The sequence below is a fragment of the Pelodiscus sinensis genome, chromosome 9, assembly GCF_049634645.1.
Source record: "Pelodiscus sinensis isolate JC-2024 chromosome 9, ASM4963464v1, whole genome shotgun sequence".
Taxonomy (NCBI): Eukaryota; Metazoa; Chordata; order Testudines; family Trionychidae; genus Pelodiscus; species Pelodiscus sinensis.
Genome location: NC_134719.1, coordinates 55,111,613 through 55,125,843, shown reverse-complemented (window position 1 = coordinate 55,125,843; position 14,231 = coordinate 55,111,613). Strand labels below are relative to the sequence as shown.

General features: G+C 45.1%; 1 protein-coding gene across 3 annotated transcripts in view; it reads left to right on the top strand.

Annotated features, from left to right (window-relative positions):
• HMCN1 (hemicentin 1) overlaps positions 1–14,231 on the top strand; it is a 360,405-nt gene that overhangs the window by 305,397 nt on the left and 40,777 nt on the right. For all 3 annotated transcript variants that reach the window (XR_012906027.1, XM_075936754.1, XM_075936755.1), the window contains exons 75-83: positions 2,000–2,156; positions 4,297–4,418; positions 4,723–4,887; positions 5,078–5,185; positions 9,359–9,496; positions 9,649–9,783; positions 10,744–11,013; positions 11,401–11,591; positions 13,230–13,443. Coding sequence is in view for 2 of the 3 variants with exons in the window: in XM_075936754.1 (XP_075792869.1) it covers positions 2,000–2,156; positions 4,297–4,418; positions 4,723–4,887; positions 5,078–5,185; positions 9,359–9,496; positions 9,649–9,783; positions 10,744–11,013; positions 11,401–11,591; positions 13,230–13,443 (1,500 nt within the window). In the remaining variant the exon portion in view is untranslated. The remainder of the gene's footprint in view (positions 1–1,999; positions 2,157–4,296; positions 4,419–4,722; positions 4,888–5,077; positions 5,186–9,358; positions 9,497–9,648; positions 9,784–10,743; positions 11,014–11,400; positions 11,592–13,229; positions 13,444–14,231) is intronic.

Genomic DNA, 14,231 nt, shown 5'->3' with positions numbered 1-14,231 from the left:
TGGCCCCGGCTCTGCGCGGCATGCAGCAAGGCATGGAGCCCGGGGACAGCAGGGGACTCTGAGTACCCCGCCTGACCCCGGGCTCCATGAGGGTATTGTGGCTTTGAAATGCACAAGAGCCCCCCCAGGGGTTCTTGTGCATTTCAAAGAAGGCACCTGCATGCAACCCGGAGTCAGCGAGACTTCCTCCTGGCCCAGGGTTGAACGCAGAGTTTCGCATTCTTCCTTTGAAATGTACAAGAGCACTCCGTGGGGGGCTTTTGTACATTTCAAAGGAGGAATGCGGAAGTGCCTATCGAGTAGTTGAGTAGTCGATGGCAAGTCAATTGACTAATCAACTAGTCAATTAACCACAATTTAACATCCTTAATCCAGAGTTTTGTATAAGACTTCTCTCTAGTGCTTTTTTTTTTTTTTTTTTTTTTTTTTTTTATTTAAAGAAATTCAGGGCACTATGAACACTGCCTACATATTCCCAACTTCATTTTTTGGCAAATGATGTGTGCTGCAGAAAAGGATAGTTTCAAATTCAGTTGGACCTCTCTGGTCTGGCAATAACCTTGGATGTTGCTGGACCAGAGAGTCCTGGTGGTTGGGAGCGGGCACTGGCTGGGAGTCCGGCAGTAGAGGGACTGGTGGGTGGGAGCCCAGCCACGGCCAGTAGCGGAGCTGGACCGGCAACAGTATTCCCTCTAAGGTGCGCACCCCAAGAATTTGAGGCTTGCTCACCTCCTTGGCAGGGCCACTCAGTGGCTGCTCAGCTGCTCTAGCGGCCGGAGCTGGAAACAGGTGGCAGGTGATTGTCCAGCTGTTCTGGCAGCTGGTGCTGGCTGGGACTGCGTGGCAGGAGGCTGGGGCCGCTCTGGCAGCTGGAGCTGTATGGTGCGGGGGGGATTGTGGAGGGGGCGCTGCTCCCAGGGCCAGCTCCAGCCCTTCCCTAGGTCTGGAGCTGTGGCCAGGGCCAATAGTGGCTTTTCAACTGCTCCCAAATCTGGAGCCAGTCTGTGGTGAGGCTGCTCCTGGGGCCTCCTGCACCTCTCTTTTGCCCTTCAGAACCTCTTGTCTCCCCAAGCTCTGTCCTCGCTCTCCCCACATCACTACCCCACCCCCAGCACCTCACTCCCTGCAAACCCAGGGAGCTGGAAGCAGCTTCTCTCTGCCCCAGGCGGGAACTCACAGCCAGTTCCAGGAGGGGCATCCTGGGGCAGTCTCTGCCCTGCACACAGGCTGACCAGTGAGCAGCGCTCCCTGGGGGCGCAGGGCACATCTCACTTTCTTCCCACGAAGTAAGGGGACACTACCTGGGAGTGTCTGTCAGGGAGCAGCTCCAGTGGTGGGTGCCACAGCGGCACACATCCGAACAAGAGCATGTAACCTCATTGTTGGCACACAAGACAAGGCTCACTCCAACCGTGGATGGAAAATCTTAGGGTATGTCTACACTGCCACCCTAGTTTGAACTAGGGAGGCTAATGTAGGCATTCAAATTTGCAAATGAAGCCCGGGATTTAAATATCCCGGGCTTCATTTGCATGTTCCCGGGCGGGCGCCATTTTTAAATCCCCTTAGTTTGAACTGACTGCCCATGGCTACATGCAGCAGTCAGAAGTTAATCCGAACTAAATCCTTAGTTTGGATTAACTGTTACTCCTCCTGCAATGAGGTGTATAGACATACCCTTAGCGGGAACACTGACTGGAGGCCAGGGAGCTGGCAGCTGGGAGCCTGGCAGGAGCTGGGAGCAGAGCTGGATCTGCAGCCTAGTGGCAGGGAGCCTGACGAAGGCCAGGAGCAGAGCCAAGTGACCAGGGCTAGCAGCAGGTCAGCAGCCAGGAAGGGAGTGTGGGAGCAGGGGCTGGAAGCCAGGAGGGGCATTGACCTCCCTTGGTCCAGGAAAGTCCCTTGTTTGGACCAGTCAGATCCCGAGGATGCTGGACCAGAGATGTCCAACTTTGTAATTCATTCTTGTAAAATGACATGGGTCTTGTATGTTCTTTAGTTCCTCCATCTATTACTCCTGGACCCACCAATATTACAGTTACTGTAAATGTCCAAGCCACCCTGCCCTGCGAGACCACTGGAATCCCCAGGCCAACAATACATTGGAAGAAGAATGGGCATCTCCTTAATGTTGATCAGCATCAGAATACATACAGGTGAGAAATAATCTAATCTTTGTTGTGGGCTAAATTCATCTTTAATGCAAGTCTATCAGAGAGTGATTTGGCCTATTTTAATTTAATTTGTGTTTGATGTAATATTTTTCATTCATCTCTGAGATCTACTGAAGAGGTCAAAATAATAAAAGATCTGCTCTTTTCATGGTATTTCTGTTTCTAGTTGGTAGAAACACTGTGTGAAACATACCATACACATCCCATTTATATGTTGCTCCTATAGACACTGGAAACATTTAGATTTTGCCAGAGTGAAGTACTTAATTTTTGCTAAGAGCAAACTATTGCAGCTCAGAATAGCAATAAGTAGTTCTCAGTTTGCAGCTGTTTGGCTAGATGGGCCATTCCCACAATAACGCACAAGGAATGGCTCAGAGTGAGAAATTCCTGAGGTTCCTGTGGAATGGAAGAGGGTTTGCTCCACAGCTGAAAGATGGGTACGTTTCTCCTTCAAAGCCTGCGGGTTTATTATACTAGAACCACAGTATCCCTGTCCTCCATTGAAGCCATAGTGTGAAGAGTTCCCTGTGGCCAAGGCTGACCTATGGGAAACGTAATACCTCCTTAGGTATGCTCCTTAGGGTTAGTGGGGGATACTCTTTTCCACTGACCCTTATGCCACAAAATATTGGCTTCCCACAGCGGCCCACATTGTACTCCCTAAGGGTATGTCTACACTAGCTCGTTAGTTCGAGCTAGGTAGGCAAATGAGGGCAACCGGGGTTGCAAATGAAGCCCGGGATTTAAATATCCCAGGCTTCATTTGCATGTTCCCGGGCGCCGCCATTTTTAAATCCCCCTTAGTCCGAAATCCGTGCCCACGGCTACACGCGGCACGGAGTAGGTAGTTCGAATTAGGATCTCTAATTCGAACTACTGGTACACCTCGTTCCAGGGGAATCAGTCCGGACCCACATAGCACTCAACTTACATTCTGAAACGTGACTTCTTACCTAGCTACCATTAACTGTTTACAGTTACCACTAATGTGTTATCTTCTATTGTGAAATCCCAGCCTTGTTTGCACGTGAGTAATTGTGTAATCTTCTAGTGCTGGCTTAGCAACAGGAATTCTGGGCCCTAGGACAACACATCGAAGTGTCCCCTATCACCCTCCTTTGGAGGGAGCCACAAGCCACCCCTCTTCCCACCCAGGGAAACCCTGAGCACCACCCTTCAATCAGAGAATCCTCTGGTCAGTCTCTGCCCCATCCTTCGTCTGCCTGGAGGTGCCCCTCCCATGCTCCTTCACCTCTCTGACCCCGTGCAACTCCCAACCCAGCTCTGCCCCCAGAAGTCCTGTGCCCCGGCTCCTTTCTCCCTGCAGTCCCTACCTATCCCTACTTGCATCCCTCCACTGTTTTTGCCTTCCCACCCCATTTCCTCTGCACCCCTCAACCCTTGCTCCCCCATGCTCTGCTGATTTGATTGGGGCTTAAAGTAGCAGGAAGCTTCTGCTCTCCCCCTGCGCTGCTATCGCTGCTCTGCTGATCTGAGCATAGGGCTTAAAGCAGCAGGGAGCTCTGGGCCCCCCTCCGACCCTGCTGCTCTGTGGATCCGAACTCCAGGGCTCCTCTAGGCCCTATGCAATTGCCTCCTTTGCCCCTAACTGTCCTCAGGCCTGTGCTAGTGGGTTGTCTCCAGGAATCTTCTATGAGTCTTAAACAATTCTACAGCTAACAAATTACCTTTCAGAAGCTTCAGGGGGTAGCCGAGTTAGTCTGAACAGGATAAACTGAAAAAAACAACAAATGGTCTGGTAGCACTTTATAGACTAACAAAACATGTAGATGGTGTCATGAGCTTTCGTGGGCAGAGCCCACTTCTTCAGATGTGTAAAAGACCATCTACATGTTTTGTTAGTCTATAAAGTGCTACCGGACCATTTGTTGTTTTTTAAAATTATCATATTTACAGATCTGTGGTTTTAGAGCAGAAGCCACTCCATGTGGCTGCAGTATGAATGCCAACCATTAGTCCTGTTATGGGATAGAAAATAGTGCAGCCATTTTTAAAATCCAGCAACAGTATTAATTATCTCTTGTGGCAATGAATTCAATGGACTGACTTCATGCTGAATGAAGAGATGGTTCAGTGTTTTCTAATGGCTCTTTTTCAGGCTTTTGTCTTCAGGTTCCCTATTAATAATTTCTCCCACTGTGGATGATACTGCAGTCTACGTGTGCACTGTGTCAAATGATGCAGGAGAGGATCAAAGAGCAATTGATTTCATTGTACAAGGTAACCCAGATGTTGCAAATGCACATGTATTATAACACCAAAAATTTCTCCAGGACAATCCTTTATTTAAATGAGAGCTGATGCTTATATTATCGAGCTTTTACTGTTCTTAAGGAAACTTAAAAAAACAACAATGGTCCTGTAGCACCTTAAACTAAGCAAAAATTATTTAGGTAGTATCATGAGCTTTTGTGGGCACAACCCACTTCTTCAGGTGTTGTTAAGGAAGAGAATGTTGCTGTGTGCAAACATTTATATGAAAGGAGAATGGTCAATAACCCTAACACTGTTCTCCTTGCTTTAGTGCCCCCATCCATAGCGGATGAAGCTGCAGATCTTCTGGTAACAAAATTGTCTCCAGCAGTAATTTCCTGCACTGCCTCAGGAGTTCCTGTCCCTTCAATCCACTGGACAAAAAATGGGATACGACTCCTTCCTGTAGGAGATAGATACAGAATTCTTTCTTCAGGTATTATGTCTGATTTGAGTCTAGCTGCAGAAAATGCTCAAAGAAGATGCATTAATGTTCTCGTTGTAAATATTTTAGAAAAAATATTGGATTCTTAATTGGTATTATGATTTCTGTGTTTTCTTTGAACGTAAGATAGTATAATGTACTACAGCAGTATATAAAGAGCTCTCTCTTTTTTTTACTCTAGGAACAATTGAAATAACTGCGGCTCAGTTAGACCATGCAGGAAGATATACTTGCATGGCCCGGAATGCTGCTGGCTCTGCTCACAGACATGTGACTCTTCTTGTTCAGGGTAAGGTGGGAAATTGAAGAGAAACATGTTTTGTAAACAGATTTAATTGGATTTTGAAAATAGAATAATACAGAATAATGATGGAGCCACAATGTGCCAATATCACTCACATTCAGTGGATTCTTACTCATGTGAGTAGTTTTATAGCTATATTGGTGTAAGATATCTTCCACGCTGGTAAGCACATGAAAATTTGCCTAGTATAAATATATTTGTATTTAAAGGAAGCCACAAAGTGTGGGCTATTTTAGTCCAGATTGACCCCGCACTCAGAATGGAAAGTAATCACGCATTGGTAAGGGCATGAACTAAAAGATCTGATAGCCTTTTCCAAATGTAATGCCTAAGAGCGTGTGACCTGGCCTTGGGTATGGCCTGTTTTTTCTTTGTAAGGTTTCTCATTTAGTAGATTCCCAGCTTCTCTGGCAGCCAGGTCCCTCCTGCTCCCCAGCTAGAGCAAGCATGTATGTCTCCCCACCCTTGCCTCCAGGAGCCCTTATTTATGCAGCCCCATCTGGGCCCCACATTAGCTGTCTCTGCCTCAGCTGTGGGCTCCACTCTCTCAGTCCTCTCCTAGGGCTGGGTTTTAACCTTTTAAGGGCCAATGTGGGGTAGATGCCCTGTCACACACGCCCGTCCTTAAAATCACCACCCTATGGGTTCTGTTGCTTCTGACCCAGCATCCCTCACAGCTCGGCCCACAGTCAATTCCTCTCTTCCTCTGCTCCTTCCAAGAAGTAGCAGATGTTTTCTCTCTCCTCCCGAGCATTTTAGACTTGGGCATTCTGAGATTCAACACACCTCTCTGCTAGGTGCAGTGCCTCCTCCATAGCAGCTAGCTTCCTCTGCAGCTCTTGCACTATTTCTGAAGCTCCCTTGGCCCCCTTCTTGTCCACCAGGAGGCCTCACCAGAAGCCTCCTGGGTCCCCGGATCCATCTGCACTTTTTCCTGGGTTCTCTCCATCCCAGTTCCTGCATTTCTGTCATCCCCATCACCTCCTACTGAGTGGGGGAGATCTCTCTCCAGCAAACCCACAGTCCTTGCTGGGCCAGTTCTGTGGTCATTCCCTGACTTGGCCTTGGTCTCAGGCCCCCCTTGTTTTGCCCTTCCTTCCCTGAAAAGGCATTGTCTCTTTAGGTTGCCCACCTTCTGGCACTTGAAGCACCTCTTCCCCGCTGAGGGGCCTTACTCTTTCCCCCTCAGGTTCCTCTGGGCGAGGCCTCTCTCTGTGGCTCCTGTCTGGGCAGTGCCCCTTCAAGTGTCCCTGTCGCCCATAGGCCCAACATGCCCATCCCCATCCTGTTTTCCTCACAGGCAGGGTTCTCTTAGACTTCTCCCTATTCTCCCACTGGGGACATTCACTCCTCTCATCTCTCGGTCGCCCACAGGTGTATCACGGTATGTACATCGCTATCCGGCATCTTTCCTGGCCTTTTTGCCTTCTATATGGTAGTTCTGTCGATAATTAGCTATATATCTATTTTACAATGCTATGCTTTTAGTTGGAGATTACCAGTGTCTGGTTGGGTACCAGGGTTGGTACAGGGCTCATCCCCAATTTTATGCCTTCTCTCCCATTATTAACCTGCCCAAGTGTTATCTAAAGTCAAGCAAGATTCTGCTCCCCATATTCTGATAGCCACTGTATGGCTCTGTCAACACTGGTTTTTGGCTCTATTATCACTATTGGTCACATTTACATTGTTGCTCTGGAGAGAAGTGAATCTTATCTCCCAACCTTCTTAATTCCAACCTTCAGACTCTCCACCTGACTGTGTTTCATGTCTGAAGTTTGCTTTACGTGGGTGAGGGAAGTCCTACTTTGACTAGGTCTACTTACATTTCTAAATGTAAGAAATTCTCTGCCTGTGCCACATGGAAATACATTCCTCCATCTCAAATTCCAATTAGTCAATATCTGACATTATCTTTTTTTTTCCAAAACAAGGATTGGCTCTTTGTTCCTTTAGGGTACATCTACACAGCAACATTATTTCGAAATAACTTAGTCTGCCTCTACACAGCTGGCAGTTATTTAAAAATAATGTTGAAATATTGTCAAACTGGAGGACTTCTTACTCCAACTCCTTACTTTGTCTCCTGCCATCCCTCTCCAGCCTCTGACAGACAGAGGCCAAGGACACCATTTTATCCCCTGGCTAATAGCCTTTTATGGACCTAACCTCCATGAAATTATCTAGCTTCTCTTTAAACGCTATTATAGTCCTAGCCTTCACAGCCTCCTCTGGCAAGGAGTTCCACAGGTTGACTACACGCTGTGTGAAGAACTTTCTTTTATTAGTTTTAAACCTGATCCCCATTATAAAGCTTTCTCTAGGGACAAGATTTTCCTTTGGTTTCACCCTAAATTCCTGCCTGGAGGGGGTCTCTGAATTTCATTAAGAGATTTATCTACAAATATTCTTTTCAGGGTTGAAGGAAGGCAGTGCGCCCCAGTGCTCCTCTCCTGTAAGAGTTGGCTGGAGCACTTGGCTGCAGGAGGAGCCCAGCGCTTCCAGCCAGGCTCCTGGGACTCTCCTACAGGCAGGTGAAAGGGGCCAGCTAGGGGCATGCCCCGCCCCATTGGTCCTGGACTGCTCCAGTCCCAAGCCCCCCCATCAGGGTGCTTTATAAGGAATGCGGGGTGTTGAAGCACCTCCTCACTGATTCCTACCGATGCTGCTTGTGGCTTGCTGTTCCCCTTCCTATCACTGTCTGGGTGCGAGCGGAAAGCTCACAGTGTCCCTGGCTGGCGCAGGGAGGGGGCAGAGGAGTGAGTAACCCAAGCTGTGAGCTTTTCTCTTGCTCCCTGACAGCGACGGAAGGGGAACAGCAAGCAGCATAAGTAGCAATGGAAGGATTATCCCAAATCTGTCACCTTTTCAGTTAATGGGCCAGCCAGTCTCAGCCACAGGATCTCTGGCTCCATTGGTTTGTTACCAGTTGGCCGATGTCACACCTCACTCAGCCAGGACACAGGTCAATTGCTCAGTCTTTCTGGCCAAGATTCTGATTTGCATATTCGTAATGCAGCACCCTGATCACTGCTCCATGTGGTTCCCTCATCAGGTCAGAGACAATGCCAGGCTAGGACAAGTTGTTCTGCAGTCCTTGTTCAAGTAGGCTCCAAGCCCGCCTGCAGTTAAAACTACTTGCGAGCCACCTACAACAATGGTCCTTTCCACCGCTGAGTGACATTCACACCTTAGTGGGAGCTCGGGTATTTTCTGTCATCTCTTACTAACCCTTCCTTTGAGCTTCTAGCCGTGTGCTCAAAGGTCCATGTGCCTATGCAGGTGGTATCTAACAGCAATAGCATTAGCAAGAGTCAGTGAGCTGGGGAGGCAGCTTGTGTGTGACCTTCTATAAAAGGGAGAATGAAGGATGCATCCTCTGGACCGTCAAAGGGCTTTGGTCTTTGTAGATAAAAGGACATCAGGAAGACAGTTAAACAATTTGTTTCCAATAGCAGAACAATCAAAGGTACCATAGCTATATTGGCACAGAGTTATTTTGAGTGGCTCTCGGGTCATATTATGCTTTGGTACCAACTAGCTTGTACTCTTGCTGGGAAGGCATGAGGGCTTGTTCTACCAGTCACCAGGATGCTTCAGTTTTATCTCTGAGAAGTGTGCCCTTACTAGAAAGATGTAAGGTAACTACTTGAGCTCTTTGCAAACTTGCACAAGATATTATTCTCTCGAGTAATTGTCCACTGTGGTGGGAACAGCAGTACCCCTGATTGCTATAATTTGTGCCACCTCCCACACACCTCCTGTTTTACTGCTGCTTATTAATTTCTCACATGTGGAATACACATAAGGATTATCATTCAAAGAAGAAATGTAGGTTGCTTACAGTACCTGGAGATTCTTAAGGATGTATTCTGTTGTCAACCTTGTGTCCCCTCTGCTGCTGATTCTTTGGACTGTGGTAAGAATGGAAACTGGAGAGGCATCAGCCTACATCACTCTTTAGGTCCTCAGTTTGGAGCACAAGGAAGGCTCTGGCACAAGTTCAGGCCAGTGGACAATACTTGTTTAAAAAGAAAATACTGATGCCCATGAGTATGCATGTGTGGGATACAGATAGGGACCACACGTCTTGGCGAACCTCCATAAGTAACTTCCATTTCTATTCAACCACCTCTTTCTGTGCATTCCGATTCATAGAGCTACCAGCTATTCAGGCACAGCCAGGAACGCTAGATGTTATCCTGAACAACCCCATTCTTCTACCGTGTGAAGCAACAGGTTCACCTCGTCCCGTAATCATGTGGCAGAAGGAGGGCATGAATATAAATACAACAGGTATCTTAGCTTTATGATGCTAGCAGTTCTGCTGTAGCATTTAAATTCATGTTCTGCTTTTTTAGATTTACCTTATTTATATGTTTTTGAATTACCTTATTTATGAATTACCTTATTTATATGTTTTTCTACCTTTCTTATGCATGTTTTAGGCAATAGTTACACACTTCTTCCCAGTGGTAGTTTACAAATTGCAAGAACAGCTGTTGAGGATGCTGGCACTTACATGTGTGTGGCTCAGAATCCAGCTGGTACTGCTGTAGGGAAGATTAAGCTAAAAGTTCAAGGTAAGTCATCACTGTAACTCTTGTGTAGACATCTGTGCACATTCATTGTTAGTGAAATCCCTGTTCTGATCAATGTATATGGACAGAATTAATTCCTTGCTGACCTGCTTTGGAAGGCACTGGGACTTATGTCCATTTACCTCACAGCTAAATTTGGTTCTAGTGTAAGTTTTAAGATTTTTCCTCCATAATTTGAAATTGTTTCCTAGGAAACATTTAATATTGTAAAATTATTTCCTGCAAACAAATAACAGAACTAGTTCATGCTCTGCAGCAGACAGCATTCATTTCTTCACCACCTTCAGAGATGGCAGCAAACTTCAGAAAGAAAAGATTGGATTTTACTTCACATGGAAAGAAGTGGGAACCAAGAATATAGTGGGGGATATGAATTGTCATAACTGTGGATCATGCAGTGCAGTAAGAAGGTTTTAACACATTGTCTCTCATGTGCTTCACACCTCTATGGCAAACACCCTCAACAAAGCATACTTTTATGAGGTTCACTGGTAATGGTCCACAATTCACCAGTAGATACAGCCCCCATTAATTTCTTGACCTTCACTATTACAGGTATTACTAAAAAGGACCAGTCATAATGTCAGTTGGCCAAACAATTGTAGTGTTTAGTATTTTGAAAAGGCCTGTGTGCAAAAGTACACTGCATGCTCTTTGCACTCACATGAGAACCAGATCTGAGGTTGTTCTTGGCTCCTGCTGAGAAAGAAATAGCTTTGCACCTCCCTTCACACCAGGGCAGGCCACGTAGTTTACTGCCAATAGAATGTCATATATTTGCTTTAGTTTGCAGTTGGATTTGGATGTTGTCTAATTTACAACAGGTGAGATTATTTAGCAAGAGGAACAAATTGTGTTTTTAAATGATTCTGGCTAAGAAATAAAAGCGTGCATGTATCTTTTATTCCTAACAATGTGTTTTACTTCTTAATTCTCTTTCAGTTCCTCCAGTTATCAAACCTCATTCTAAGGAGAACATAGTTGCTGTGGATAAATCTGCCACGTTGCAGTGTGAAGTGGGAGGCTACCCATTGCCTGAGATCACATGGCACAAAGGAGGACAGCAGATTACAAAGTCAATTAGGCAGCGAATTCTCAGTACTGGGGCTTTGCAGATTGCATTTGTACAGCCTGGTGATGCTGGACAGTACACATGCATGGCTACAAACGTGGCGGGATCAAGCAGTTCTAGCATGGAACTCATTGTGCACAGTAAGTATAATTAGAGACGAATGGCATAGGTTGGTCTATTATCAGGACAGAAGACTCTTGCAGTGAGTTTTAAATGCCAAAGTTGTAGTGAGAGACTTCAGGATAGTTACACTAGCTAGCATGAAACTCATGCTTCATGACATAAGGAAACCATTCACTGACTGGCTTTAGGAAGAACCAGTCCCCATGGCTTTGTCACTGCATAATTTTCTGTTTTATAGATTTCACACCTTCCACTGGAGTTTTGGATACTGATCACTGTTGGAGACAGGATTAGATGACCCATTGGTCTCATGTAGCATTTCCTATGTTCCTGCATCAGTACCAGGCTGAATGGAAGGTTGAAAACTCTTGAAAGTAATTAATCTCTTTTAAATCTCTTCATAGTTCCACCTAAAATCCGAACTTCAGAGGTGCAGCACGCAGTCATTGAGAACTCCCAGGCTGTTCTGTCGTGTGTGGCTGATGGCATCCCAACACCGACAATACACTGGAAGAAAGACAATCTACCTTTAACAGACACAATAGGAAAATACAGGGCTATGGAGTATGGAAACCTCATTTTGGAGAATGCTGTTGTAAGTGTTATGAATTTGAATCTCCTCATTATATATTGTGTATTTCCCATGACAGTTGAGCAGCATGAAAGGTTTTTTTGTCTGGATGAATGAACAAAAAGATAGTGGAGGCGTCAATAACTCTTATCTCAAAGGAAGTTCTCAAGGGTCAAGGTTGAGGCACTGTGGAGGCTTCTTTGTGGAAAGCATACTCTGAAATTTCCCACTGACTACCTATTCCAAGGATAAACAGAGGACCTCTGTTTCCAAGAATGCTGATCATGGGAGATAAATTCACAACATGTTATCCTGAACATAACTGCATAGACTACACATTGTAGAATAGGCCAGTGCTCTATCAAATAAGTATTCCGAAGGATTTTGTGGAGCATAATGTTTGTTTTTGTTTAGATCAGCCCCTCCTTTCTAGCATTTTGTATGCTATTTTTACAGTGTAAGAAATGTACAGCATGATGAAATGACAGCCCATTGTAAAGCCTCTAATGAGCAGAGGACGTTGAATGCCTTTCATCTCTCCCTAGAGTCAATGGAAGGTATGGGCAAGCAGCATGTCACAAGAGGTGCTAAGTACCATTCACATCTGGCCCTAAAATGTATTAAACAGTGGAAATATTTCTGTAAAGCTTGCAGTGTAAAGCTCTTGGGTTTGGCCATTTGGGCCCTTTCACCAAGGTGCCTGCTTGCCAGCTAACATCTGGAAATTCCAGACTAGTATATTCACAGCCTCTTCTAGCACAACACTTTTTACTTCTCTTCCACGTCACAGACTTTTGTCTTAGCAGGAATCAGTGTAGGGCCAAGCATGCTGTCCTTATCAAGGGAAAATATCTGTTGATAGCAGAGGGAGATTTGCTAGCCTAAGGATGACGAGATACAGTTTAATGTTACTGTTTACTCTACTTGCCATTCCTGAAATTATTACTAAGGTCAATTGCTAGTCACATTTACCTTTTCTCTCTTCCTTTGTTGGATTATGTTCTGTGTAGTGTATGAATTTCTTAATGTACTTCAACTGGAAGGAGGATAAGATGGAATGCTCCATTATTTATGATACCAAGCTTTTCTGTGCCTGGTTTCCAGCCAGTTTTAACTTCGGTATAGGAAGTCAGCCCATTTCTCTTACTTGTCTTTGCCATATTTGTGATGTATTAGTCTCAAGCAATCTGCTGGGTTTCCCTTACTCAGGTTTCTATGTCATTCAATGATCAAGTTAGACTGATAAGACTGATTTAGCTTCCAACTCATTATTAGCAAGTTGCCAACATTTAAACCATGAGCAAATGGGTTTGGAATAAACAAGAGCCACCTACTCCCCCAAACTTTCAACCAATTCTGCCAAACTTTTTTAAAAGGTTCAAACAAGTTTGGAAAAGTTTATTTAATTTTCTTTTTTCCAGCGATAACTGAAATCTCTGAAATGCCGTGTTGTTCTGTTGGTGTGCTCAGCAGGACAATTTGCAAAGACATGAGACGTCTCAAGAAAGCCAAATTTTTCAGAATCTGAAGCTTTAGCAAATTCAGTGAGATGAGCATTCCAACTGAACTCATGATTCCCTCCCACCACCACCACATAATTTACAAATGATAGTTCAAGCTCCAACCCCCAACCCTCCATCCATTTTTCCCCTTTTCTTTTAGCCTGAAGATTCTGGCAGTTACACCTGTGTTGCCACCAATGCTGCTGGTGAAGATACACACACTGTGAGCCTGATGGTCCATGTGCTCCCAGCTTTCACCGAACTGCCTGGAGACATAGCCTTGAATAAAGGAGAGCAACTCCGGTTAACTTGTAAAGCAACTGGGACTCCGCTGCCCCAAATAATTTGGACTTTTAACAACAATATTGTCCCTGGTGAGTGAGAGCAGTATTTACTTGTCTGTCTATCACAGATTCTTTCCCTTTGCAGAAGTGTTGTCAGCATGTGGTGATGTTAGTTTGAGATTCCAATATAAAATTAATAAGAGGAAAATACAATGTTGGCCTGGGTAACAAACTGTCTAGACAGTGGTGATACTGAGAACTTGCTAGCATAGAATACTAAAACTGAAGTTAACATTAAATTGCCTTTGTCCTAGGGCTCTGGAGAAGGGGTTTAGGAAATATGTCCCTTTGCCTACATCAAGCTGCATGCCCCATATTAAATGTGCACATTGGGCATAATAAATATTACAGCATCTAACCACAAAAAGGGTACATCTACATGGCATGGCTATTTCGGGATTCTGAGGTATCCTGAAATAGCTACCCCACATCCAAACAAGCCACACATTATTTCAAAATATTTTTCAAAATAACAGGCACACTGTTTCATCATCTCAGTAAACCTCATTGCACAAGGGATAAGGGATGGCTCAAAATAGCACGTTATTTTGAAATGTGGTGCTGTGTAGACATGCCAAATTTCAAAATAAGCTATTTTGAAATGCGTATCTTATTTTAAGTTTAGGGTGCTGTGTAGACACACCCAAAGATGCCTTCCTCAAGCACCTGTATGACTAAAACTTCATTATTGGTAGAATGCAAAACACAGACTGAAAGCAGAAACAGAGCAAAATCATTCACAATGGAGGGACTGATCAAGGAACACTGTTTGACTGATTTGTTCAGGCCTCCAGAACACACTAGGGACTGTCTCAGAA